At 39.5% G+C, this 27898-nt stretch overlaps 2 protein-coding genes and 2 long non-coding RNA genes across 9 annotated transcripts; all 4 read right to left on the bottom strand.

Moving 5' to 3' along the window:
* Positions 1-766: 766 nt before the first annotated feature.
* On the bottom strand, positions 767-2318 carry LOC121525130. The gene is made up of 4 exons (XR_005993202.1): positions 2018-2318; positions 1852-1933; positions 1721-1774; positions 767-1207 (listed from the first exon to the last, which is right to left on the bottom strand). It is a non-coding gene; the product is annotated as an uncharacterized LOC121525130 (long non-coding RNA).
* A 2188-nt stretch (positions 2319-4506) lies between these two features.
* LOC121525128 lies at positions 4507-5915 on the bottom strand. The gene is made up of 4 exons (XR_005993201.1): positions 5785-5915; positions 5619-5700; positions 5489-5542; positions 4507-4977 (listed from the first exon to the last, which is right to left on the bottom strand). It is a non-coding gene; the product is annotated as an uncharacterized LOC121525128 (long non-coding RNA).
* Positions 5916-6340: 425 nt separating this feature from the next.
* On the bottom strand, positions 6341-24871 carry LOC121525124 (nuclear factor 7, brain-like). 6 transcript variants are annotated; one of them, XR_005993198.1, is made up of 3 exons: positions 23513-24871; positions 8292-8733; positions 6410-6489 (listed from the first exon to the last, which is right to left on the bottom strand). XR_005993198.1 is itself a non-coding variant. In XM_041810940.1 (3 exons), the coding sequence occupies exons 1-2, from the start codon at positions 24651-24653 to the stop codon at positions 8534-8536; spliced, it is 1341 nt and encodes a 446-aa protein (XP_041666874.1). In that variant the 5' UTR covers positions 24654-24871; the 3' UTR covers positions 6423-6489; positions 8485-8533. The 6 variants fall into 6 exon arrangements, 5 of the variants coding, with proteins under 5 accessions (XP_041666876.1, XP_041666874.1, XP_041666873.1 ...); XM_041810940.1 differs by having other exon boundaries at positions 6423-6489; positions 8485-8733; XM_041810942.1 differs by lacking the exon at positions 8292-8733 and having other exon boundaries at positions 6341-6489.
* Positions 10335-12603, bottom strand: LOC121525126 (nuclear factor 7, brain-like). Its single transcript, XM_041810944.1, has one exon. It carries the CDS (start codon positions 12208-12210, stop codon positions 10819-10821), a length of 1392 nt encoding a protein of 463 aa, XP_041666878.1. The 5' UTR covers positions 12211-12603; the 3' UTR covers positions 10335-10818.
* Positions 24872-27898: the final 3027 nt, after the last annotated feature.

The following is a 27898-nucleotide window of genomic DNA, read 5'->3' as shown; positions in this document are numbered from 1 at the left end:
TTTAGCCACTTATCACCTATTTTGCTACTCTCTAACCCCTTTTCCCCATTTTGTCTGGTCATTTTTGCAACTCTTCTGCCAACCTTAACCCTTTACAAAAAAAAATCTACTAATTATGACAGTAAATTTCAGTAAAACAGATCAAATGTTGAGTCATTCTAAAGTTATTTCAGTATTGTTTGTGGGATGGATTTAACAGCTGCAGACATTTAAAGCCAAGGGATACTCTTAAAACCAGAAGATCTTCTTTTCCTCCTTTTCTGAATGTAATGATCTTCAGGGGCCGGATAGGAAGCTTTGGGGGGCCTGATATGGCCCCCGGGCCGCCAGTTGATGATCAGTGCTATATAAGTTCCATTATGACTGCCATAGAAAACCTCTGTGGTCATTACATTGTTTGAACTTGATCAGAGGACAGTATTGTTTGTTTAACATCAGTGTGTATATGGTACAAGGATAATCCTGTCCTTGGTGGGAACTGTGGGCAGCACTTGACTTCTCACTCACCACTTTTCTTTCTTTTTCTCCCCCTCTCATCCTCTTCCTGTCCAGTTATTTTCCCAAAGGGGAGCAAGGTTTGGGTAAATTTCTTCATCTCTGGTGATAAAAATCACCCGACGACACAGCACGGAGAAACATAAATGCTGTCCACAGCGCTATTATACCGACAGCGTTAATATTCATTTCATTCAAGTGAAACCAACGTCAGTTACGTGACGTCAATATATGTATAATTAAATGTAAAGTGAACGTCCATTGCGTTACCTTGGCTGGACTCTGTTGTAGCGGTCTATACATTAGAAATCAGTACTAATCTGGTGGATTTTTGGGGCAGACCACCTTCAAACCACTGTGATGACCAAAGATCGTGTAGTTACGAGAGGATGATCTACCGCACAGTGATGTAGAGGCGCAAGTGATGTCCAACACAAAGTATATTTGCCATCAGTTATATCACCTTCTTTTTGTCTCTTGAAAAAAATACCGAGGACATGACCTCAGTGTCCTCAATGGTAGTTACGGCCATGCACACAGTCTGCATAGACACAAGGAAGAGGACAGTTCCTTGCCTGATGACAGTGCTTCAGTTTATAATGGACAATTAGTGTGTGTTTGTTTGGCGAGGAGAAACTGCAACACTTGCAGGACCACTTCGTTGAGGGGGAGTTGCCCCAAACAGCACGGCCTGCACTGAAGTGAAGTAACCCTGTACAGAAAAAAGAAAGAAAAAAACATATACAACTATTATCAGCACAAACCACACTAAGTTCAGTTTCCTTATTGTGTATGTGTATTTTTAAATGTGCAAAATACTGTGTATCACTACAGGTCTCTGAAAAATTGCACAGTTCACAATTTAACCTTGTGGTCACCTGCTTTGTACAGGCTTGACTATAGTCTCAAGTTAAATGTTTTTTCAGAGATGATTCTGTCTTGAAGGAGCACACACAGTCAGGGCCGTAACAAGGATTTGACAAATACCGAGGTCAAAATTTGGTGGTCCAAGGGCAGCGTTGACATACAGTGTATAAAAACTGTCACTAAATTGAATTAGTGGAGGCCAATTGAATTTCAACTGAACCATTTATTGAAGATGAAGATGAAAGGATGGATGAATGGGTGGATGGATGGATGATTTTCTTTACAAACAGATATATCAAATCAAAACATTGCCACGCACATATCACGATTAAATTAAAGCTAACAGGGATCAACTTACATTAATTTATGCATCCAATATGTTACACAAGGAGTGAGGAATTGCTTCAGCTTCCTGCTGAACAAACATAAATTAGTGCACTGTGTCAAAATAGATTATTCTTTTTAAACTTAGGTAGGAAAAGTACTCACTCATATGTGTCCTTTAAAGTAGACAAACAATTCTAAGTCTCTAGATCTTCTTTGTGGTTTCAGTGGTCAAACAAACTTCTACCTTTGGTGAAAGTGACAAACATAATTAAAAGGATGCACTTATTTGCTAAACAAAGGAAAAAGTGGAATAATTCAACAAACTTACTTAAGTGCTGTGGCAGCATGGACAGAGCAGGCTCAAGGACCAAAGGGAGGCCGATAACCACACCCATCTCTTAAATAACCTCTTGAGGCTCCTCCTCCCTGCTCTGCCATGATTGTCTCAGTAGGACTGAGGATTTGAGATTTTTAACACGGTGCTTTACAAATCTATTAGACCTCCACCCAAAGTAAGGTTTGTGCCACAGCTGCCCTAAATTAACAGCATTGGTAATTACAAACATCATTTTGTATGTTTCTGCAATGGTTAATACACCAATATGTAGAAGCTCTTTAACCCAAATGATATTTTTAATGCTAAAATAGAATTATTATTGTTATCCATGAATTTTCAAAATTTACTGATTTACAAGAAAACTGAAAAAATAGTAAAGCACATTAATATTTCTTGATTAATATGTCAAATTATAGTTATTTACTTGCATTCCTGAAGAGAAAAATGAGTTTTAGTGGTTGAATGTTATGCTTGATTCATTTCTGACTTCAGAGAAGCCCAGTGAGCAGTTCAAATTTGGGTGAATTCCTGTTCAAAATGGTAAAACATTTTTATTTTTAATTTTTAGTTTAAAACAAGTTTTGAAAGATTTCTAAAATATTTATGTTTTCTCATTTTTATGACAGGTGGTCTAATAAATTTGTTATGCACTGTAAAAGGAGATGGGGGCAGCCAGTCAGCATCCACGAAGACACACTGAAATTACATGAATGAAATGGGTTATTGCAGGCCTGTACACCATCAGATATTTCTTTTTATATGGTGTGTGTGTGTGTCTTGGGGGTAACTGTGGTTTTGATTAATCCACTTGTTGTTCAGAGGGCTGTACTTCTCATCATCATTTAGCTTTTATTTTTGTACCTGGCAGGAACCAATTCATTTAAATAATTCAAGTACTAAATAGTGAGAACTCAAATACAAACAGCACAAGAGTAAAAGTAAAATTTAGGTAATACAATGATACTATTACTCTTAAAGTTGGTATGTTGTTAAATTTAGGCTATATAACAGGGGTCATCAAGAACATTTGCACAAGGGCCAGATTTAGTCCCGACAGAAACTCTGGGGGCCGGACTTTCAAATAAACAAAACCTGAATCAATATTTTGGGTTTGATTGAAATATTGTTGTAGTAGTATTTGTATTTTCTTTCAAAATGCAGGACATTTTTGGGAATTAGCAGTGAGATCTATCACTATTATCTACGTATAATGCAGCAGGCCACAAGGAGCCTGACAACAGAACAGGCCCCTGAAAATCCCAGAGAATGGGCCCTCTACAATTGTGATTTAGTACTGGTTTTTTCGTTCATTTTTGACACTTTTAACCCCTTTGTGCCTCTTTAACAAGTTTTCTTGCATGTTTTATCCCCTTTGTGACAATTTTATCCATTTTTGACACTTTTGAACCTCTTTTGTTACTTTCTTACAACCATTTTTGCAACTTTAAAATCAATTTTTGCCACTTCTATTTGCCAATTTTTGCAAGCTACTGCTTGCCTCTGTACCACATTTTTTGCCATTCTTTAACCCATTTAAACTTTTTCTGCATGTTTTATCCCCATTTTGCCACTTTTCTTCTATTTTTTGCCACTTTTAAACACTTTTCATTACTTTATTGCACTATTTTTGTCATTTGCAACCATTTTTTGATAATCTTTGTCCTTGTTTTCTCTTTTACCAATTTTTGCCACATTTTAACCTCTTTTCACCACTTTTTTTCTGTCAATTCTTGTCCCTTTTGCCCATTTAGCCACTTATCACCTATTTTGCTACTCTCTAACCCCTTTTCCCCATTTTGTCTGGTCATTTTTGCAACTCTTCTGCCAACCTTAACCCTTTACAAAAAAAAATCTACTAATTATGACAGTAAATTTCAGTAAAACAGATCAAATGTTGAGTCATTCTAAAGTTATTTCAGTATTGTTTGTGGGATGGATTTAACAGCTGCAGACATTTAAAGCCAAGGGATACTCTTAAAACCAGAAGATCTTCTTTTCCTCCTTTTCTGAATGTAATGATCTTCAGGGGCCGGATAGGAAGCTTTGGGGGGCCTGATATGGCCCCCGGGCCGCCAGTTGATGATCAGTGCTATATAAGTTCCATTATGACTGCCATAGAAAACCTCTGTGGTCATTACATTGTTTGAACTTGATCAGAGGACAGTATTGTTTGTTTAACATCAGTGTGTATATGGTACAAGGATAATCCTGTCCTTGGTGGGAACTGTGGGCAGCACTTGACTTCTCACTCACCACTTTTCTTTCTTTTTCTCCCCCTCTCATCCTCTTCCTGTCCAGTTATTTTCCCAAAGGGGAGCAAGGTTTGGGTAAATTTCTTCATCTCTGGTGATAAAAATCACCCGACGACACAGCACGGAGAAACATAAATGCTGTCCACAGCGCTATTATACCGACAGCGTTAATATTCATTTCATTCATGAAACCAACGCCAGTTACGTGACGTCAATATATGTATAATTAAATGTAAAGTGAACTTCCATTGCGTTACCTTGGCTGGACTCTGTTGTAGCGGTCTATACATTAGAAATCAGTACTAATCTGGTGGATTTTTGGGGCAGACCACCTTCAAACCACTGTGATGACCAAAGATCGTGTAGTTACGAGAGGATGATCTACCGCACAGTGATGTAGAGGCGCAAGTGATGTCCAACACAAAGTATATTTGCCATCAGTTATATCACCTTCTTTTTGTCTCTTGAAAAAAATACCGAGGACATGACCTCAGTGTCCTCAATGGTAGTTACGGCCATGCACACAGTCTGCATAGACACAAGGAAGAGGACAGTTCCTTGCCTGATGACAGTGCTTCAGTTTATAATGGACAATTAGTGTGTGTTTGTTTGGCGAGGAGAAACTGCAACACTTGCAGGACCACTTCGTTGAGGGGGAGTTGCCCCAAACAGCACGGCCTGCACTGAAGTGAAGTAACCCTGTACAGAAAAAAGAAAGAAAAACATATACAACTATTATCAGCACAAACCACACTAAGTTCAGTTTCCTTATTGTGTATGTGTATTTTTAAATGTGCAAAATACTGTGTATCACTACAGGTCTCTGAAAAATTGCACAGTTCACAATTTAACCTTGTGGTCACCTGCTTTGTACAGGCTTGACTATAGTCTCAAGTTAAATGTTTTTTCAGAGATGATTCTGTCTTGAAGGAGCACACACAGTCAGGGCCGTAACAAGGATTTGACAAATACCGAGGTCAAAATTTGGTGGTCCAAGGGCAGCGTTGACATACAGTGTATAAAAACTGTCACTAAATTGAATTAGTGGAGGCCAATTGAATTTCAACTGAACCATTTATTGAAGATGAAGATGAAAGGATGGATGAATGGGTGGATGGATGGATGATTTTCTTTACAAACAGATATATCAAATCAAAACATTGCCACGCACATATCACGATTAAATTAAAGCTAACAGGGATCAACTTACATTAATTTATGCATCCAATATGTTACACAAGGAGTGAGGAATTGCTTCAGCTTCCTGCTGAACAAACATAAATTAGTGCACTGTGTCAAAATAGATTATTCTTTTAAACTTAGGTAGGAAAAGTACTCACTCATATGTGTCCTTTAAAGTAGACAAACAATTCTAAGTCTCTAGATCTTCTTTGTGGTTTCAGTGGTCAAACAAACTTCTACCTTTGGTGAAAGTGACAAACATAATTAAAAGGATGCACTTATTTGCTAAACAAAGGAAAAAGTGGAATAATTCAACAAACTTACTTAAGTGCTGTGGCAGCATGGACAGAGCAGGCTCAAGGACCAAAGGGAGGCCGATAACCACACCCATCTCTTAAATAACCTCTTGAGGCTCCTCCTCCCTGCTCTGCCATGATTGTCTCAGTAGGACTGAGGATTTGAGATTTTAACACGGTGCTTTACAAATCTATTAGACCTCCACCCAAAGTAAGGTTTGTGCCACAGCTGCCCTAAATTAACAGCATTGGTAATTACAAACATCATTTTGTATGTTTCTGCAATGGTTAATACACCAATATGTAGAAGCTCTTTAACCCAAATGATATTTTTAATGCTAAAATAGAATTATTATTGTTATCCATGAATTTTCAAAATTTACTGATTTACAAGAAAACTGAAAAAATAGTAAAGCACATTAATATTTCTTGATTAATATGTCAAATTATAGTTATTTACTTGCATTCCTGAAGAGAAAATGAGTTTTAGTGGTTGAATGTTATGCTTGATTCATTTCTGACTTCAGAGAAGCCCAGTGAGCCGGTTCAAATTTGGGTGAATTCCTGTTCAAAATGGTAAAACATTTTTATTTTTAATTTTTAGTTTAAAACAAGTTTTTGAAAGATTTCTAAAATATTTATGTTTTCTCATTTTTATGACAGGTGGTCTAATAAATTTGTTATGCACTGTAAAAGGAGATGGGGGCAGCCAGTCAGCATCCACGAAGACACACTGAAATTACATGAATGAAATGGGTTATTGCAGGCCTGTACACCATCAGATATTTCTTTTTATATGGTGTGTGTGTGTGTCTTGGGGGTAACTGTGGTTTTGATTAATCCACTTGTTTGTTCAGAGGGCTGTACTTCTCATCATCATTTAGCTTTTTATTTTTGTACCTGGCAGGAACCAATTCATTTAAATAATTCAAGTACTAAATAGTGAGAACTCAAATACAAACAGCACAAGAGTAAAAGTAAAATTTAGGTAATACAATGATACTATTACTCTTAAAGTTGGTATGTTGTTAAATTTAGGCTATATAACAGGGGTCATCAAGAACATTTGCACAAGGGCCAGATTTAGTCCCGACAGAAACTCTGGGGGCCGGACTTTCAAATAAACAAAACCTGAATCAATATTTTGGGTTTGATTGAAATATTGTTGTAGTAGTATTTGTATTTTCTTTCAAAATGCAGGACATTTTTGGGAATTAGCAGTGAGATCTATCACTATTATCTACGTATAATGCAGCAGGCCACAAGGAGCCTGACAACAGAACAGGCCCCTGAAAATCCCAGAGAATGGGCCCTCTACAATTGTGATTTAGTACTGGTTTTTTCGTTCATTTTTGACACTTTTAACCCCTTTGTGCCTCTTTAACAAGTTTTCTTGCATGTTTTATCCCCTTTGTGACAATTTTATCCATTTTTGAAACTTTTGAACCTCTTTTGTTACTTACAACCATTTTTGCAACTTTAAAATCAATTTTTGCCACTTCTATTTGCCAATTTTGCAAGCTACTGCTTGCCTCTGTACCACATTTTTGCCATTCTTTAACCCATTTAAACTTTTTCTGCATGTTTTATCCCCATTTTGCCACTTTTCTTCTATTTTTGCCACTTTTAAACACTTTTCATTACTTTATTGCACTATTTTTGTCATTTGCAACCATTTTTGATAATCTTTGTCCTTGTTTTCTCTTTTACCAATTTTTGCCACATTTTAACCTCTTTTCACCACTTTTTCTGTCAATTCTTGTCCCTTTTGCCCATTTAGCCACTTATCACCTATTTTGCTACTCTCTAACCCCTTTTCCCCATTTTGTCTGGTCATTTTTGCAACTCTTCTGCCAACCTTAACCCTTTACAAAAAAAAATCTACTAATTATGACAGTAAATTTCAGTAAAACAGATCAAATGTTGAGTCATTCTAAAGTTATTTCAGTATTGTTTGTGGGATGGATTTAACAGCTGCAGACATTTAAAGCCAAGGGATACTCTTAAAACCAGAAGATCTTCTTTTCCTCCTTTTCTGAATGTAATGATCTTCAGGGGCCGGATAGGAAGCTTTGGGGGGCCTGATATGGCCCCCGGGCCAGTTGATGATCAGTGCTATATAAGTTCCATTATGACTGCCATAGAAAACCTCTGTGGTCATTACATTGTTTGAACTTGATCAGAGGACAGTATTGTTTGTTTAACATCAGTGTGTATATGGTACAAGGATAATCCTGTCCTTGGTGGGAACTGTGGGCAGCACTTGACTTCTCACTCACCACTTTTCTTTCTTTTTCTCCCCCTCTCATCCTCTTCCTGTCCAGATATTTTCCCAAAGGGAGCAAGGTTTGGGTAAATTTCTTCATCTCTGGTGATAAAATCACCCGACGACACAGCACGGAGAAACATAAATGCTGTCCACAGCGCTATTATACCGACAGCGTTAATATTCATTTCATTCAAGTGAAACCAACGTCAGTTACGTGACGTCAATATATGTATAATTAAATGTAAAGTGAACTTCCATTGCGTTACCTTGGCTGGACTCTGTTGTAGCGGTCTATACATTAGAAATCAGTACTAATCTGGTGGATTTTTGGGGCAGACCACCTTCAAACCACTGTGATGACCAAAGATCGTGTAGTTACGAGAGGATGATCTACCGCACAGTGATGTAGAGGCGCAAGTGATGTCCAACACAAAGTATATTTGCCATCAGTTATATCACCTTCTTTTTGTCTCTTGAAAAAAATACCGAGGACATGACCTCAGTGTCCTCAATGGTAGTTACGGCCATGCACACAGTCTGCATAGACACAAGGAAGAGGACAGTTCCTTGCCTGATGACAGTGCTTCAGTTTATAATGGACAATTAGTGTGTGTTTGTTTGGCGAGGAGAAACTGCAACACTTGCAGGACCACTTCGTTGAGGGGGAGTTGCCCCAAACAGCACGGCCTGCACTGAAGTGAAGTAACCCTGTACAGAAAAAAGAAAGAAAAAAACATATACAACTATTATCAGCACAAACCACACTAAGTTCAGTTTCCTTATTGTGTATGTGTATTTACAGATGTGCAAAATACTGTGCATCACTACAAGTCTCTGAAAAATTGCACAGTTCACAATTTAAGGTTTTAATGTATCCTAACATTAAATAAACTTATCAATGGATAAATTAATAATAATAAAAACTTAATTTAATAAATAAATAAATGTATTAGAAAGTGGACCCACTTGGCCATGTCACTCATTTGAATGGTAAGTGATTACATTGTAAAAACAGAAGCCACATGGCACAGCACTGACAGGACAGCGAGAAAAGAGAGCTTCTCATGAATGATATGAGTGCTGTTACAGCTGGTGAGCTGCATGGCCGTCCAGCCCCACTGTTGCGCGTTGCAATGGATACAGAATGTAACGGCACCCATATCACTAAGCACATGAAAACAATCACCTTACAACCTGTTTATACTACCCCCCTTCCAAATGATGGAAAGTACGGCTAGTGTTTCATCGCGTAGCACCCCCACCCCCGGAATGACATATAGTACGGCAGTGTGTCGCCCGCTAGGTAACGCTACGATAGCATGTTGCGCTAGGTAGGCCAGTGTTTCACCGTATAGCCGACCCCCCGGAACCACATAAAGTACAGCGTTTCATGCGCTAGCACTTGCTAGCGCTACGGTAGCATGTAGTGCTAGCTAGCTAACATATTTTTGAACTAAACCCGAAATATTCATCACAGGTTATGTTAACAGACCATTTGAGATGAAGAGATTCATTAGATGATTAATGCACTTTACCTACAGATGAACTAACTTTGCTTAAACAATTTTAAATGTACCTACTTGGATGGCTCGGCTCTGAGAAAAAAATATGGTGATCGGCTCGGATTTTCAGAGTTCAACACTGCGCATGATGTCACATTGTGGGCACATGCGTGTTGGTTGAAATGTCCACCTGGACGTATTTTCTGAAGTTGACCGAACTGATTTTTGTGGGTTTTTAATGATTTTCCGAGCTTGTTGCAAGTTGAAGTTGCTGTAACTCTTCTTACTTTGTTGTGATGGGCAGTGAGTTCTCTCAGCTTGACAACACTAGTCCTTCTGACGAAAAGCCCAAATCCCTTTTAACAGTGCAGGTGATGAAGGAACCCTGCTGATGAATTTACGTCCACAATAATTCCATAAAAAACAGAAAAAATGTAAATCCTCAAAAGTGTGTAAGGTTAATCCAGAAGTTTTGTTGACAAAATTCAACCAAGAACTAAAATTGGGGTTTAAAAAACCTTTTTATTTTGACAAAGCTTCAGCAAAAATATGTACCAAAAAAACTCCAGGAATTCAAAAATTAAACCTGAGTTGATTAGACTCAGCAAATTTCATTGAGGGGTACAGGCATCAACAGCAAAGAAAAAATGGATGATATGAAAATTTCAATAATAACATGAAAAAAAAGGGTCTAAAAGTCAATTTTATAGCAACAACAAAACATATTTCAGCTTCAGGAAAGTCATTTAATAACAGCAGAATGTGGATTCTGTCAACAAATGAAGCAATCACCAAAGGCTCCTTGGAGAAATGGGGAAAGGCTGAGGATGCTAAAAAGATCTTAGAGAAAGGCTGAACATCAACGGCCAAAGAACAAAGTTCAGATCCATTCAGAAGTCTACAAACATACACTTAGCAGCTACAATAAAGAAATGAAAGTGCTGAGACAGCAGCACATCTCAGAAATCATCCATGAAAAGTCAAATAATAGCCGCTACCTGTTCTCTACAGGTGATCAATGGATCAATCCCCCCAGATCAACCCCAGTGACTTCTTCTCTTCAATCAAGTGTCATGAATTTGCCACAAACTTGTTGGAAAAAATGAGCAGCATGAAATCTAACAGCCTACAATTACAACACAGCAATTGTGAGCTTTTCTGTTTGTGGCTTAGTAAACATGTCCATCATAGATCCATCATAGATTTGTTGACTGTAAACCATGAAAGGAAAGTTTCTGTAGTCAAATATCAGAAGTGACTGGATCAAATGCCATCATAACATCATGTTTGTTTAGTTTGGTTCCACGCTCACAGAGATCTTCTCTGGGAGAATATGCAGTGAGGAACAACACCCACTAAAAAAAACTGGAAGCATCCTGTCAGTGAAAGTGTGTGTGAAGGAGTGTATGAGTGTGTTAGTTTCAGGATCAGAGAACGACAGCTCTCCTCTGTTACAGTCCAGATTCACTCGGATCCTCGTTGGTTCTGTCTGAACTGAGAGAACACTGACTGGATGTGATGGTGAGAGTCTGTGGTATTTACCACCATAGAACGCTACTGCCCAAACTCTAGACCATTTGTATCCCTTCCTCTCAGCAGACTCTGGAAACACTCCCAGGAACCAGTATGTACTGGGTCTGACCTGGACATCCCAGCTGTGACTCCCTGAGTTAAAGCCTTCAGAGCCCAGGACAGAGCAGTTACCAATCCTCTCTGGATTAACAGGAAGCTGCTGCTCCTCTCCTCCTCCTCTCACAGCTGTCAGATCATCAGAGAGGATTACTTTTAATCCAGCAGTGTTTGGGTCTAGAATGACGGGCATGTAGAAGACCATGTCCTTCATCTTGTTCCAGATCTTGAAGCCCAGGTTGCCCAGGTAGTTGGCCTGGTCTATCAGAGCTCCTGAGGGCAGCTGTGGCTCCTCCAGCAGGGGGCGCTGCTGGACTCTCTCCACTGCAGCCTTGTAGTTTTTCAGGAAGGAGACGTCTTGGGCCGTCAGCTGGTCCTCTGTGGCTCTGACTGTCTGTGAAAGATCTGCTATCTGTGCTCTCAGAGCCTCCATCTGATCCTTCATCCTCTGTCTCTTCTGCTCCTCTTCCTCCCTCAGTGCACGCAGCCTGGCCGCCTCTTCCTCTGCTAGAAACTGATGAAGCTTCTTGAACTGCTCCTTAATCTGCCTCTCTGTGTGTCGGGCCTGGACCTCCATGTGAGCTTCTGTTTGATCAAACTGCATTTTAACATCTTTAAGAGCCTCTAACTTCTTCTTTAAGGGCTGCAGAGTTTCCTCAAGGTTCTTCTTGTGTTGTTGAACAGCTTCATCGATGGGTCTGAATCGGTGCTCAGTGTGTTTTTCTGAATCTCTGCAGACAAGACACACCGGCTCCTGATGGTCCAGACAGAAGAGTTTGTGCTTCTCCTGATGTAGACTGCAGAGATCCTCTGAAGCTCTCCGTTTTCTCTCCTGCAGAAAAGTCTCACACAGATTCTTTAAAGCAAAGTTAGGAGGTAATGATCCCTTTGAGTGTCTCCTCTTACAGATGGGACACTCCTTGTCCTCCTTCTCCTTCCAGCTCTTCTCCACACACTCTCTACAGAAGCTGTGGCTGCAGGACAGGATGACGGGATCTTTAAAGATGTCCAGGCAGACCGGACAGCTCAGATCCTCCTCTAACTTGGACGCCATTTTGTCTGGAGAGAAGCTGGAGACGCTGCAGACAAACAGGAAGCCACTCCCTGTCCCTGAAAGTTCCTTTCTCTTTGGTTCTGAGTTCTTTTAAAGTCTGCTTCAGTTGGTGGATTCAGTACCTGGTTAAAGTGGAAGTATTCCCAGTATCCCAGTGGAACCAGTACTCCCCTGCTGTCCTCTCTAGGTGGAAGTAGTGCTGGTTTTGGTCCGGAGCTCTCTCTGTCAGAGTGAGCGTCTCTTCAGGGCAGAGAAACAACCTGTTTGTCTGGTTTTTCACAGGTAGGGCAGGTGAGGGGGGCAGAGCTTCCTCAGAGCAGGAACACAGACAGAGCAGCCTTGAATGCAAGGAAGAGTTTTGCCTCATCGGATGTTTTATGCAAAGTATTTTTAATTTTTGATTGCAAGTGAATGCAACACCAGATTAGTCTTGAGCTGACCAGACGGAGTAAACAAGGTAAATGATGAACTCTCTATGGCAAAATGACAATTATCTAAAAAGCGCATGGCTAATGGAGTTGTGATGCTGATACAAATCTGAATGAAAAAGAAATCCACAACTCTTTCCTGAGTTTGCATGTAATGTTAGCTAGGTCTGACGTCAGCTCTGTTTTAACCTCAGGCACTCCTTTAAAAAATCACACTCTCCCTCTTAAGGCAGGATTGTGAAAACACGAAGATCGGGTTGAGGTGCAGACACTCACAGTCATGTTTGCAACTTAAAGTATTAAGGGAACATTAACAACAGTTACTGTTTTTAGTTCAGAGGATGAAGACCAAACAGGGAAATTAAATTTCAAGCATTTTCACAGAAAATCTTAAATCAGATGTATTTCTGTTTTTGGGGTCAAACTATGGAGTTATTTACAGTGATCTCAAGAGCCATTAGGATATATTTTAGTTGAATAGAAAGAGGATTGTTAAACATGAAATCAGGAACCAGTCTGTTGTGTTTTGTCTCTTTTTACATTTGAGGATTTAGCCACCCTCTTTAAAACTGCTTCTCTTTCTCTTTTGAATGGTACAATAATATCAGTTTCTCAGTAACTGTAGCTCAGCATACATGAACATTTGTGTTCAGAATGAGGGTCAGGTTTAGGGCTGGGCAATTAATCCAAAATAAGATTAAAAGGCAACATGGCCTGCTGCAATTTACAAATCACAGGAGGTGCAATATTTCTTTAAGCTGAAATTTGTGTCAAATAGCCTTTAAAACGTTTTTCTTTTTTCTTTTTTTCAGCAGAGATGTTACGTATAACAGATTTATTTATTCTATTTATTTATTTATAATGGGACAATGCACATTAATGAAGATGAACATGTAAATGTGCCAGATTGTAGCCATAGGCTGATTTTCATCTGTAGTCCCCAGCAGGTTGATGGTTTATACAACAAAATTACATTAAAAATCTACATAAAAATCAGACAACACCAAAACCAGACAGTTTGGACAGTACGATAAAATACAAAGGCCCAAATATAACGATACTTAGCTCAGGACAGACCAGAATAGAGTGACCATTGCAGGTAAAGTGCACAGATCATGCAATCATCCCCGGGCAATTTTTTAGAATACAAAAATCCTACTTGTTTGTAAGTTTTCTTATTAAATATGAGAATGACATAACAATTATAACTCCCTTTAATACATCAATCCCTATCAAGTTCAGTTCATTGGTTATAATATAGAACTAGGGCTGCAAGCAGCACTGGAGGGCCCTTGCACCCCGTTGCATGTTGGGGTGTCTTGGCAGTATATGGGAATATTTGGGTGTTAGCAAACCCATGCAGTGTGCTGCAACACGGCAGAAACGTAGAGCATCTTCATAATAGCATTAGGTTAGAAAAAAAGTGCCACAGAGCATTGTGTTTATGAGTTTAATACTGTCCTTTAACAATTAGTCACACCTGAAGCAGATCCATTCTCTGTGTTTGTCAGGGGCACAGCCAAATCTGTGGGTGGGCCTGATCATAGAACAAAGTAAAGAACAGAAATATATTTTCAACATGTCACTTGTTGTTATTGTTACCAATAGAATCGAACATTCCAGTTTAGAATTTGACTATTAGATGTTTCTCCTATATTCCAATTTTACATAATGCACCTTTAAAGTAACCTTGCAAAGCAGATGGATAGGCCCGTTTCCTTGTTTTTTACTGGCAAATCCATCTTGTTAAGCACCTGTCTGAACTGTTTGGGCCGGGTTAGCCAGCGACAGGACCAATCAGCGAGGAGGGGCAGTACTTTAGGCAGTGTCGTTACGCAAACAAGCAGCAGCAAGAGCTGGTGCAGTTATGGAGGAAGAGATTAGTGAGGATGCTGCTAAAGCACCAGTTTTATCAGAACTTGATGACATGTCTTCATGAAAAGAAGAACAAAGATCAGCGGTGAGGTGTTTTCTTTTCAAAAATGACAAAAGTCAAGTACTAACATGTCTATAGTCACCATGTTTCGCGTTAATCCTTGGTAGCAGCGCAAGCCGCTAGATAGCTGCTATGTCACGTGTTTTGTTGCTCTGTGTGGCCCGTGGAGATGTGACAGACAGAACGTTCATCCAGTACACTCCGAGTTTTTTTCAAATCCTCTGCCTTTTCTCAAACATTTCCTATTGAAGCCTTCCCAGATGGATGTGTGAAACACATCCATCTGGCGTGTCAGGTAACCTTTAAAGGGATGCTTCAACATTTTGGCAAATTTGCCCATTGCCATAATTCCTGTAGTCTGTAGTCCACGCTTTGAAATAATAACGTATAATTATGTAACATTACGACACATGAAGCTAATACTTGGAACTATTTCTTGAGTAAACCACTCAGCGGAGTGACACAGTGACGCAGCCATGACTGGAGTGTAGTTCCAGCTTTGCATTTAACTTTAAAACATCTCTGTCTCGTAATGTTCCATGATTATTTCATATTTTCATATTTCATATCCTATGTAGATATACTGCTAATTGTTTCTCCCATGGTGTCACTTCACAGTACGGGGGTTTCATTCCCCATGTGAATTGTCTGATTAAGTAAATTGTGTAAGATTAATGCTCAGTGACAATACACAATAGCAAATGACTAATACACAAAAAGACATATATATTGATGTTGTTATTGTGATGATGCCAGATGAATCAAACTTAAAGAATACCATAATCAGTGACTGGCATTTATATCTAAAAAAACAACAACAACAACAACAACAAAAAAGAAAACAGTATGGGATATTTAAGTTCACTGTGGCGTTATTCTTATCAGTTGGTTGAGAGTCAGAATCATTTTATTGGCTTAAAAGATTATTTTATTAGCTCTGTGTCTATGTCTAAGGCAGCTCATACAGAGTATTAGCATTGGGCGTGTTTTAGTGTAGTTTCCCTTAGTAAACAAAAGATTTAAATGGTGTAGTATGAGCATGTGTCTCTTAATATTATGTGAAAAATGAAGTTACCTTCTGAATTTTCTGTTTTGATATGGAGCTGACCTTGTTTGGCTTACACTGGCTCTCTATTGGAGTGCCTGTTTCTTGACTGGCTAGTTAAGATGTAAAGTTATATTTAATTATGTTCACAATTGTCAAACAGTATTAATATGCAGGCTGATTATCTGGCTGTAACCAGGATTGGTATTTTATTTAATGGCGTGTATCCTTAACATTACCGTTAAACTGGATTACTGAATTATACCTCGCTAACTTTGTTTTTGTGCGTGCAATGGGTTATGCCACACGACTAGCTTAACTTATGTTAACAGCTGTGAACACATGTAGTTATTTAAAAATAACATTATAGTAGTTGATGTATGGCACTATCACTGCCATTGTTATTGCTGTCGAGTTTGCTGTATCTGCTTCCACGTCAGATCTGAGCGTTTCGAAAAATGGGGGCGGTGAAATGTGACGTCACGTCTGTGTAACGGCTTTCTAGGCGCCAGAGAACATGTTTCGCCATTTGCCTTTCAGACAACCATGGCTGCGGTTGGTGGACGACGATTTAGAACAAGTTTTATTAGATATTCTTGTTTTTAAAGTTAAATACATGTTATTTGAATGTGCTTCATATTCTAATGTTATGTTTTTGGAAAAAAGACAAAAATTTTGATTTAGAATGTTGTAATAGGTCTTTTTTTTCTCCCAAAAATGCCGTTTGGTAGAATAAAATGGTTAGCTCCATAGCATCATTTACTCTGTAATTTTTTGTGCCAGACTGTAACATCTTCCTATACTCTCACACACACTGCTGATTCATTGTGACTTATTTTTGTGAAAATGTTCAAATATGACTCAGGCTAGTAGGCTATGGTGCTAAAGGCATGTGACATAGACACTGGTAGTGACCTCAAGATTGTTTGTAGCTGAGGACAAGTCCGAAACGTCGTGTAATTTTTTGACTTACATAGTTTCTACAGACCGCGAGGTCTCTCACTGAAGACAAACTGATACTAGCTGTTCTGATAAAGATAGCATGTTAGTAGATTTGCTGACAGGGCCAATTTTTCAAGTTTCAGTAAATTCTTACTTTTAATTTGTATAAAATATGATGGCATTGAAGGTTATGTTAAAATATAGTCATTGGTCTTGTGTCAAAAAATATACATTTTTAGCTTGTGAAAAGCTGTGTCATCATATGGTTGTAATTAGGTAACAAGGAGACATGTAGACAATTTTAGATTTATTATGATGGAATAAAGCAGGTATTAGGATATAGAGCAGTTATAAGCATGCAGTCCTGTCAACTTCAGCATTTAGAGGCTATTCAGAGTAAATTTGATGCCTACTGCAATCAATATTTTTAACAAAATTTAGATAAAGCAATAAACAGACTTTTGGTGCTTTTATGCACTGTCAGTACTGAAGTTTTATAATAGATGTTTATTGTTGTAAATGTTTAAGAAGATGTGATGAAATGAAAAAAAAAAACATATTGAATGTGTCTTTCTTTCTGTCCTTCTTTAGACACCTACGGTGAACTCACCCATCCCCTCCTGTGCCGACCTGACCATGCAGGCGTATAGGCAGGATGTTTACATCTTCACTGTAAGCTTCATTATTTCATGTCAGCCTAATATTCAAATACATTTTTTAATGATTTCCAGGTTATTCAGTGCAACTTGACATGTAGGATTAAAAAATATATCTGTGAAAATACATGGCAATAAATAGTAAATATGGATAAAAAAATATGATTAACTACATTGATTGATGGCATATATATGATAGCAAGCAATGAAAATATTAACATGTTGAAGTTTATAGTTGATGAAAATATTAAATGTCTTTACTTGTTTTCACCCACATGGATGTTTAATGTTTTCAGTACGAATGCCAAGATGCACACATTAATCACAGGACCCTCTTCCAGAGGGCATGTGAGATTGGGGCCCGTGGCCTCAATTTAATGGTTTCTTTTTGGAGGCGGTACGAGGCGGCCCAGTGCTGGATTCGACTGCTGGAGAGGGAGCTGGAGGACGCCAGAAAGAAGATCAGGAACATGGAGGAGAATATGGATCTGGAAAAGATTTTCCAGGTGGAAGAGGCTCAATCAAAGGGAACGGTACAACTGAGCATCTTAGAAACACCGATGCAGCAGCAAAGAGAGAGAGAGGCCTACGCTAGCCAATTAGCAGTAGTCTTTGATAAGCTGTTAATGAGAGGAGGTTTGGACTGGACTTTCTGCCTTGGAGCTTTTATCTTTTCAGGACTAGTCCAAATAAACCAGGATGGTTGGATTTACTGCTTTATTGGAGGTTACAGTGATATCATCATGGGGACTGATATTAGCAACTGATGGTAAGACTCATTTTTCATCTGAAATATAGAGGTGTAAAGCAGTGTCCAGTTAAGAGAGCACTTTTGTTATGTGTTTGGATGCTTTGTTGTTGTCAGTGGAGGATGGTGTTTTGCTGATGTAAGCTACAAAGAACTTAGCGGCCAATGAGCTAACAGGCTAATGGTGCTAATGTGACGCTAACTGTTGTTTATAAGTTTAACGTGGGCGGATATTGTGTAACTGACTGCGTGTGTAAGGAAAAGCGTGCAGCCTTTTTTTTTGATACTTTAAAGCACTTACACAAAGAAAACAAGAGAAAGTCTTTGTGCAGTCCTTTCTAGTGTCTAATCACGTGTCTACCAGTTTTTAATAACGGGGTAATAATTAGTCAGGTTTACTGTTGGCTTGGTTTCTACTGTCTCGGTTTTGGGTCAGGTCTGGAAATAAAAACGTGTCCACTCTCCCGTTTAGCGCAGACTTGTGTATCAATGTATCACAGAATATCAGATTTATGCGTTTTGCTGCTGTTAATGCAGCAAAATAATGTTAAAGCAAATGTCCAGTAGATGTTCTAAATGGCCGAATTCTTGAGGACTGCTGGTCATTTTGACCAGGGACAAAAAAGTCTAGCGGAAACACTGACCCAGTCATCACGTCTTTCTGCTCGACTTACCTGCTGCGTTTGAACTAATCCCTTATAACGTTTGTGTCCCATTTCTACTATGTATAAGTATAAACATTTCTTAATGCATCCAATTCATAACCATAACCATCCTGTACAAAAATATTCCACTTAAAACAAGAAGTTTTCACGGCGTGTCACCTCTGCATTGTTTTTAACAGGGACCTGCACAGTCACCTGTATTTTCTTTCCAGGTATTTAAGTCTTTAAACCTACTTTCTGATGCCCCAAGCACTTATCACGTGACGTTAATATCCCCACAAGCACCAATAAATTGTTATCATAGAAAATCGGGTGATAATACTGCATTTTCAGTGCTATTTGTAAGGTAAACACAAACTGTCAAAAGCCACACCCCTTAACATCTGCCTTACTTAATTCAACACCAGTTAATCTGTGACACCGGCCGGCATACAGACCCAAGATATCACCACACAACCTCATCGATGTCTGTGTTGGTCAGCACATACATAGTACCAACACTCTCCATTATGTCCTCCACTGTCTTCAAAACATATTCTCCATCATATTCATCTTGTTCTGTAACTTCAGCAAGTCTTAAATGTTCTCTCATCAAATTTGCCGTCGCCATGTTTCTCCTCCACCGGGATTCCTTCTGCACCTGCGCACAACAACGTTCCTACTGCGCACATTTTTTTGTGCATATTTCCTTTGCTTTTAAAGTGACATTATAATGTGCCTTGTAAGCGATAAAAAAAAGAAAGAAAGAAAGAAAGCAGTTAAAGCAACGACAATGTGGCGTTTAATGTGCGCAGTAAAAAGCACATTAAGCACAAAGCACTATTTTATTATTTTATTTATTCGTCTTTATATTTCTACTTTTTATTAGCCTTTTCTTTTATGGATTTATTTTTTGATTAATATTACTTTATATAGCAACATTATTAATTTTTTTATGTCATTTATTCATCTTTATATTTCCACTTTTATTTGCTTCTTCTTTTATAGATTTATTTTTGTAATTTGGCACTCTCACTACTCCATAGGAAAGGGTCATAAAAATTCTGTCATGCCATTTTACAATCCGTCATTATAATTTCCTCTTTAATATCTGTAATATGATGTAATTCAATATGTCTTTTTTAGCAGTGTTTAATTAATGAAGCACCATTTTTAAACTTAAATTCAAAAACAATCTTTGAGGTTCTGCATTTTTAATGTCACTGAGAGAGAGATGACAGCTGCAGCGTTTACTCCTTGTCATTTTTACGCAGTGACGGTGGAGCAACAATCCCTGACTTTAAGCAAGCAACTATCAACTGAGCCATTTGAGATATTATGTACAGTTTTAAGGATATTTTTAATTTCAAGATGTTGTAGTTTGACAACCATAGCTGGTAACAAGTTGTTAAAAGGCAGCACTGTGGAGCTGTGCGCATTTGTCTGCTCCACAGGAGTCGTGAATGGCAAATAGTTTCGTACTGCGAGCCTGTGTCTCATGAGTGTGTCACACACACATGCGTCATAGCGCAGAGACAAGCTGGAGAGATGGAGAAAAACTTTATAATTCTGTCTCTGTTATGACCTGTCAGTAGGCTACAAAAATATGCCTTTATCTGTTACATTTACATGGTTGATATCCACATAATACACGGGAAAACTACGGTTTCAGTGAAGTGAAGTTTCAGTAACAGAGAGAGAGGAGGGTTAGGCGATGGTGATCGAGCAAGAGAGAATAAAGCAACAGGCGCTGATCGGAACCATCAATCACCCATCTCTCTGTAATATTTCCACGTTTGATATCCAAATGATAAATGAGCAAACTTTGGTGTTTAAAGTGAGGTTTCGGTGGTAAGCAAATGAGATGGAAGCAGCGGGAACTGTCTTGAATCATCGGTCACCTTGGACACATACGAAGTTTTGCATAAAATCGAGCCCGTTCCGAAAAAAAAAAAAAAAAATGGGAAAAACGACAATTTCGGCATCAGTGTGCAGACATGATTATAACAACATGGCACATGGCTCATTGTGCAAAGGCCTTAACACTCTGCATGCTGGCCTGTGTACTGAGACACCTGCAGCAGCCTCTCTGTGCTGTCAGCACGGAGACTGCTGCGCTTTCATTAATCTACGTTCAGTCAGAAACACTCTCGTCATAGATTTAAACCATTAATTGCCAAATGGAATACAGTTAGAGTTGGCGTTATAGCTCTGCTTTTCAGAGTACTCCCTGGGTTAGCCAAGCAGCCTGCTTAGGCTTGCCAGGGAGTGCATGCAAAATCCCCCAAATGGGTAAATACATACATAGAGATTCGATAGGATACAACATGCAGACTTGATAGGAGGAGGCTGGGGTGGAGGAGGCAGTATTTCAGACAGCAGCGACGGGGTAGCATAGGAGTAGCAAGGATAAGTGAGAGTGGAGACGTAATTTAAATACACCGCCTTATTGCTAAAAACGCGCTGTGATTGGTTGAGTGGGGTTGGGAATAGTGATTCGAGCATCAGCCTGTCAGCTGATAACGGCTGGGCGTATGACTTCCGTGTCCTGCATGATCTTATGTAAACTTCATATGTTGAGGTCAGTGAGAGAGCCCACTAGGTACAAGATTTTTAATAGATTAAATAACCTCCTTGATAGTCCATGTGTGCAAAATGGTAAAGGTCTATGCATTTGTCTGTGTGTGCGCTGAAATGCAGGCTCATCCTCATTATTCCAGCCCATCAAAATGACGGACAACCTTCAAAATTCTCCGTCATCCTTAAAAAAAACAAAACCAGTCAATAACGGAGAATATTCGGTTAACGTGACCTCTGCCTATAACTACAGATAAAGGGCAAAATTTGTTACATTTTCTGTTCCATATTTGTTTTCATGTTTTGTCTGCTTTCTATCACGGATAATATTTGCATAACATAATCCAGATTGCATGTGTGTATGTCTTCCAACATTTCAGTGCACCGATAATGTTCGTGCCAGTAACACTCAGAGCAGTTTTTGTCTCTATGAGCTTTCAAACACATTCTCTATGAATTCAGTTATATTTGATTTAGATTTGACCAATGAAACATCCTACTAGTTTTTAAAATTAATTCATATTTACGATTCATGCTGGTATGCTTAAAGTCAATGTCGTTCTGATGGTATAATGTTTTTTTTCTAATTAAGACATCCATTTTGGTGATTTATTACATAATGCACCAAATTCTTACATTTTCTTGATTAAAAAAAGTGCAACACCTGCATTTTGTAATTACTGGTGCAATATGTAAGAATGTATTACATAATGCACCAAAGTTTATTATATATTGTGTTTAAGAATTTTATTACAAAATGTGGCAGATTATTACAAAATGTGGCGTTATTACATAATGAAGTGAAAATTTATTACATTATTACATAGTTCGGCGTTATTACATAATGTGGCGCTACAGGGTACAATAGTTGTGTACTTTTTCCACCTCTGGAAAATAAACACCTTGACTACATGTAGCTAAGGCTATGGACTTTCAGGTGTAAATAATTAGTAACAATAATAATAAATTCTTATCTGAGAATGTGTGAGTTTGAGCCAAACATCCCATGAGGGTTAAAAACCTTTGCCAGACGTCTGAAGAAGCAGAGTCAGACCATGTTTCTGTTCCAGCTACCACTTCCTAAAAGGTTAGGCCAAAATGATTTAGCTAGCAAACTTTATGTATCAGGGCAACATCTGAAGAAATGCAGGTCAGACCAAGACAGTCTGACTGCAGACCACCGTTCTCAGATGCCTACATCTGCAGACCACTGCAGTCAGGATGGAAGACAAAAGCTAATGCTAACAAAGCTGCATTAGCTATGTAGCTAACATTGCTACATTTGCCAACGTTGCTGAAGCTAATTTAGTTACATCAGCTGCCATAGTTTAGTTAACTACATAGCTATCATTGTAACATTAGCTGTATCCGAGCAACAATTGTTCAAGTGAGCCACGGTTCATGTAACTATGACCTAAATTCCAAAAAAGTTGGGACGCTGTGTAAAATGTTACAAATAAAAACAGAATTAAATGATTGTCAGCTCTCACAAAGCCATATTTTATTCACAGTAGAACATAAACAACTTATCAGATGATCAGAGACATTTTAACATTTCATGAAAAATATCTTAGCTCATTTTGAATTTGATGGCAGCGACAAATCTCAAAAAAGCAGGGACAGGGAAACAAAAGGCTGTTAAAGTAAGTGGTGCTGATGAGAAACAGCTGGAGGAGCATTTTGAAACTAATCAAAGGGTTTATTGATTAGGTTGATTTGCAACAGGTCAGTCACATGACATAACATCGCCAAAGCAGTTTACAGATTCTCCATAGTAATGATAACAGGAAATAATGTATTGTTATTGGTATCCTTATCAACATTTTGGGTTTTACTTTAAAATGATGGTAAAGTCAGTAGAATTTCTATCATGTCAATCAGACTAAAAAATCTATAAATGTGTGTAGGCGGTCCTGTTCATGGTGGTGCTGGTGTGGTGTTTGAGGATCTGTAATCAGGTGAGGCCTAACTTTAGATCCATCATAGATTTGTTGACTGTAAACCATGAAAGGAAAGTTTCTGTAGTCAAATATCAGAAGTGACTGGATCAAATGCCATCATAACATCATGTTTGTTTAGTTTGGTTCCACGCTCACAGAGATCTTCTCTGGGAGAATCTGCAGTGAGGAGTAAGACCCACTGAAAAAGAATGGAAGCATCCTGTCAGTGAAAGTGTGTGTGAAGGAGTGTATGAGTGTGTTAGTATCAGGATCAGAGAATGACAGCTTTCCTCTGTTACAGTCCAGATTCACTCGGATCCTCTTTTGATCTGTCTCCACTGAGAGAACAGTCCATGTATGTGATGGTGAGCGTGTTCTGTACTCACCATCATGGAACCGTACTGCCCAAACTCTAGACCATATGTTTCCCTTCCTCTCAGCAGACTCTGCAAACACTCCCAGGTACCAGTATCTACTGTCTCTGACCTCGATGTCCCAGCTGTGAGTCCCTGAGTTAAAGCCCTCAGAGCCCAGGACAGAGTAGTAATCATCAAACCTCTCTGGATTATCGGGAAGCTGCTGTCTCTCTCCTCCTCTCACAGCAGTCAGATCATCAGAAAGGATGAGGTTTAATCCAGCAGTGTTGGGGTCTAGAATGACGGGTGTGTAGGAGACCACATCCTTCATCTTGGTCCAGATCTTGAAGCCCAGGTTGCCCAAGTGTTTGGCCTGGTCTATCAGAGCTCCTGAGGGCAGCTGTGGCTCCTCCAGCAGGGGGCGCTGCTGGACTCTCTCCACTGCAGCCTTGTAGTTTTTCAGGAAGGAGACGTCTTGGGCCGTCAGCTGGTCCTCTGTGGCTCTGACTGTCTGTGAAAGATCTGCTATCTGTGCTCTCAGAGCCTCCGTCTGCTCCTTCATCCTCTTTCTCTTCTGCTCCTCTTCCCCCCTCAGTGCACGCAGCCTAGCCTCCTCTTCCTCTGCTAGAAACTGATGAAGCGTCTTGAACTGCTCCTTAATCTGCCTCTCTGTGTGTTGGGCCTGGACCTCCATGTGAGCTTCTGTTTGAACAAACTTCACTTTAAAGTATTTAAAAGTCTCTAACTTCTTCTTTAAGGGCTGCAGAGTTTCCTCAAGGTTCTTCTTGTGTTCTTCTGCAGCTTCATCGATGGGTTTGAATCGGTGTTTGGCATGTTTTTTTGAATCTCTGCAGACGAGACACACCGGCTCCTGATGGTCCAGACAGAAGAGTTTGAGCTTTTCCTGATGCAGACTGCAGAGATCCTCTGAAGCTCTCCGTTCTCTCTCCTGCAGAAAAGTCTTACACAGATTCTTTAGAGCAGAGTTAGGAGGTAATAATCCCTTTGAGTGTCTCCTCTTACAGGTGGGACACTCCTTGTCCTCCTTCGTATTCCAGCGCTTCGCCACACACTCTCTACAGAAGCTGTGGCTGCAGGACAGGATGATGGGATGTTTAAAGATGTCCAGGCAGACCGGACAGCTCAGATCCTCCTCTAACTTGGACGCCATTTTGTCTGGAGTGAAGCTGGAGATGCTGCAGACAAACAGGAAGCCACTCCCCGTCCCTAAAAGTTCCTTTCTCTTTGGTTCTGAGTTCTTTTAAAGTCTGCTTCAGTTGGTGGATTCAGTACCTGGTTAAAGTGGAAGTATTTCCAGTATCCCAGTAGAACTAGTCCTCCCAGTACTCCCTCCTGCTGTCCTCTCTCAGTGGAAGTGTTGCTGGTTTCAGTCTGAAGCTCTCTCTGCCGTAGTGAGTGTCTCTTCAGAGCTGAGAAACAGTCTGTTTCCTGTTTTGCTGTTAAACAGGATGAGGAGGCGGAGCGTCTTCAGAGCAGGAACCAGTCTGATATTTTCATGAAGCAGAATCTCAATTTCATATTAATGTTGTAATGCAGCTGATGACATTCAAAGAAAATAAACACCTGGACTACAGGTAAGCTAAGGCCATGGCCAAATATTGAGAAATAAAGTTCAGACAGGAGCATTTAATAGAAGGGGAGCTGTATCTGAATATATGCACTGGGAGTTTTTGTGAGTGAATAATAATAATAATGATTACAAAAAAAATATGACAGTGAAGTTTTGGTGACAGAAACAAAGAAATTCCAGATTGACACAGTAGCTGCTGATAGCTGCTGTAAATTATGTTTGAAGTGAACTTTTGATGTTTTAGAGATTATTTTGATGTCAGATTTAGTGTCCAGGGATCATAAAATAACATCAACACAGAGCCTTAGAAAAGATCCTAGAGGAGACTTCCACAGTCCCCTTTTGAGGTCTGTGCTAAACCTTGATAGGATGGTTTCAATCACGTGATCCCAGGTGTCTGTTATGTCTGCAATATTCCATATTAAGACGTAAAAATTGTCAAATGTGTAGTCTGCAAGGATTGCATTACATTACAGCTTGATTTATGGCCAACGCCTGGAGAAATGTAACGTCACAAGCAGAGGCGGCTGGTCAATAGGGGGCGCTAGGGCAACCCCCCCCCCCATCACTCTCTCCACAAGGAGGTCTGAAGTTCCTTGATTTATATAAATATAGATAAACTCATAGGCGTTTCTAGCCCATTTTTGGGGGTGCTGAGGTACCCCTAAATTTGAGAGATTTAAAAAAATAATTATTATTTTTAATCTTATGGTTTTTTTTAACGAGCTAGAAAAGTGTGAAAACCATACAGTACCTGATTGAAATGTAATAGTTTAACAACTAAAATACAGCAGCAACCCCCACCCCTTACCTCAAAAATAGTTTGATCTACCCGGGGCTCTGAGAGCTCTATCTGATCTGCACAGAGCCTACCTTCCAGTGATATGCAGTAGTGGTGCAAGTACCTAACCTTGCAAAGCAGATGGATATGCCCATTTCTTTTATTTTCACTGGCGAATCCATCTTGTTGAGCACCCATCTGAACTGTTTGGGCCCGGTTAGAAAGTGGCAGGACCAATCAGCGACGAGGGGCAGTACTTTCAGGCGCAGCAGAGTCGTGACGTAAACAAGCAGCAGCAAGAGCTGGTGCAGTTACGGAGGAAGAGATTAGCGTGGCTGCTGCGAAAGCATAAGATTTATCAGAACTTGACAATTCTTTGTTAAAAGAAGAACAAAGAACAGCAGTGAGTGGTTTTCTTTTCAAGAATGACAAAAGTCGAGCACTGACATGTCTGTAGTCGCCATGTATTCCTCGGTAGCTGTGCACGCACAGCTCGATAGCGGTTACGTCACGTGTTTTGTTGCTCTGATTGGCCCGTAGAGATGCCACAGACAGAACGTTCATCCAATCACACTCCGAGTTTTTTTCAAAGCCTCTGCCTTTTCTCAAACGTTTCCTCTTGGAGCTCCCAGATGGATGTGGGAAACAAATCCATCTGGCGTGTCAGGTTAGTAAGTTCCAGGATATGTGGCACATTTCTTAACTTCTACCACTTAAAACCAACACATTATCATCACCAGTCCTCATTTTTGCTGCATTTATTTCTCTGGCTATGTTGTTAGGTAGGAGTTAGCTGACGTTTTTCTAGCTAGGAAACATTGCAGGTGGTCAGACAGTACCACTGTCCTCTGTTTGAATCCGAATGAGAGAAGCTAGCTGTTGTGTCATGTACATGTTAACATTAAAGCCAAGGTGCTACTGACTAGCTAACTGACTGGATGCCCATTAACATTATAACTCCTATTGCGTGTGTGCGTGTGTGTGTGTGTGTGTGTGTGTATACAGATAGACAGTCTCATCATGGATATAAGATTGTTTTTTTCTTTTTTTTTGTTGGGGGGGGGCAGGTTCAGGTAAGAGTGTTAGATCAAATGGTGTATCTATCTAGAATGATGTTGTAAGTTGGATCAGTGTATCAGTTTATATCTCTTAGATTTGTTTGGTTATTTGCCTTTTGGTTTTTCTATTTGTGTATGATTGTCAGTCCAAAGAGGGAGAGATGAAAAAAGGGAAGGAGAGGAGAGAGTGCAAGATCAGGAAGAACCAGGTAAGAAAACAAACAGAGAATAGTGGCACGCAGAACAGCAACTATTAAGCTGACGAAGAAAAACATTCAATTCACAATATAACTTAACGTATACATCATGGAAGTTAAAATGTACAAAACTGTGAAATTTATCTTGCCTGGCCGGGCAGCTTAGCACCCCTAAACCTCAGATCCTAGAATCCCTCCTGAATAAATTCTATCATGCACTGTATAAATATGATTTATTAAGAGGTTAAAATGTGTAATGTGCAATAAATCAGTAGATCACAAACATTGCATGCATTTCCTTTAACTTCCTGTTCACTTATTTCCTCCCTGGGGCGCTTTGCTCGAGCGCCCACAGCCCTCCATAGACTGATGTTATAAGCTGCGTGTGAGCATTTGTGATGAGATCCAGGATAAAATACTGAGTATTGAGAAGTTACAAGGACTGTTTTAATCCTGTCTGGCTTCAATCTGCAGCTTCTTACTCACTCGTACATGCTGTAATGTTGGGGCTTGTGGTTTCCTGCACCTAGCAGACTGAGAGAACTCTGAGCTTCAACATAACTCTACATCTCTCAGCCCCTCCCTTGTGTCTGTAAGAATGCGCCTGCTGGATTTTGAGAGAGAAGCCGGGTCAACTCTTGAGACTCACCTACAGGGGCCTTGTGTGGTCGGAAGAAAAACTGGGAGAATTTACGTCCACAATAATTCCACAAAAACCAGAAAAAATGTAAATCATCAAAAGTGTGTAAGATTAATCCAGAAGTTTTGTTAACAAAATCAAACGAAGAA

This window comes from Cheilinus undulatus, linkage group 17 (assembly GCF_018320785.1).
Source record: "Cheilinus undulatus linkage group 17, ASM1832078v1, whole genome shotgun sequence".
Taxonomy (NCBI): domain Eukaryota; kingdom Metazoa; phylum Chordata; class Actinopteri; order Labriformes; family Labridae; genus Cheilinus; species Cheilinus undulatus.
The sequence above is the reverse complement of the archived record's forward strand: the minus strand, read 5'-3'. Positions and strand labels throughout refer to the sequence as shown.

Coding starts and splice junctions, on each gene's coding strand:
- LOC121525126 (XM_041810944.1), bottom strand. CDS start 12,210: ATGGCGTCCAAGTTAGAGGAGGATCTGAGCTGTCCGGTCTGCCTGGAC.
- LOC121525124 (XM_041810938.1), bottom strand. CDS start 24,653: ATGGCGTCCAAGTTAGAGGAGGATCTGAGCTGTCCGGTCTGCCTGGAC.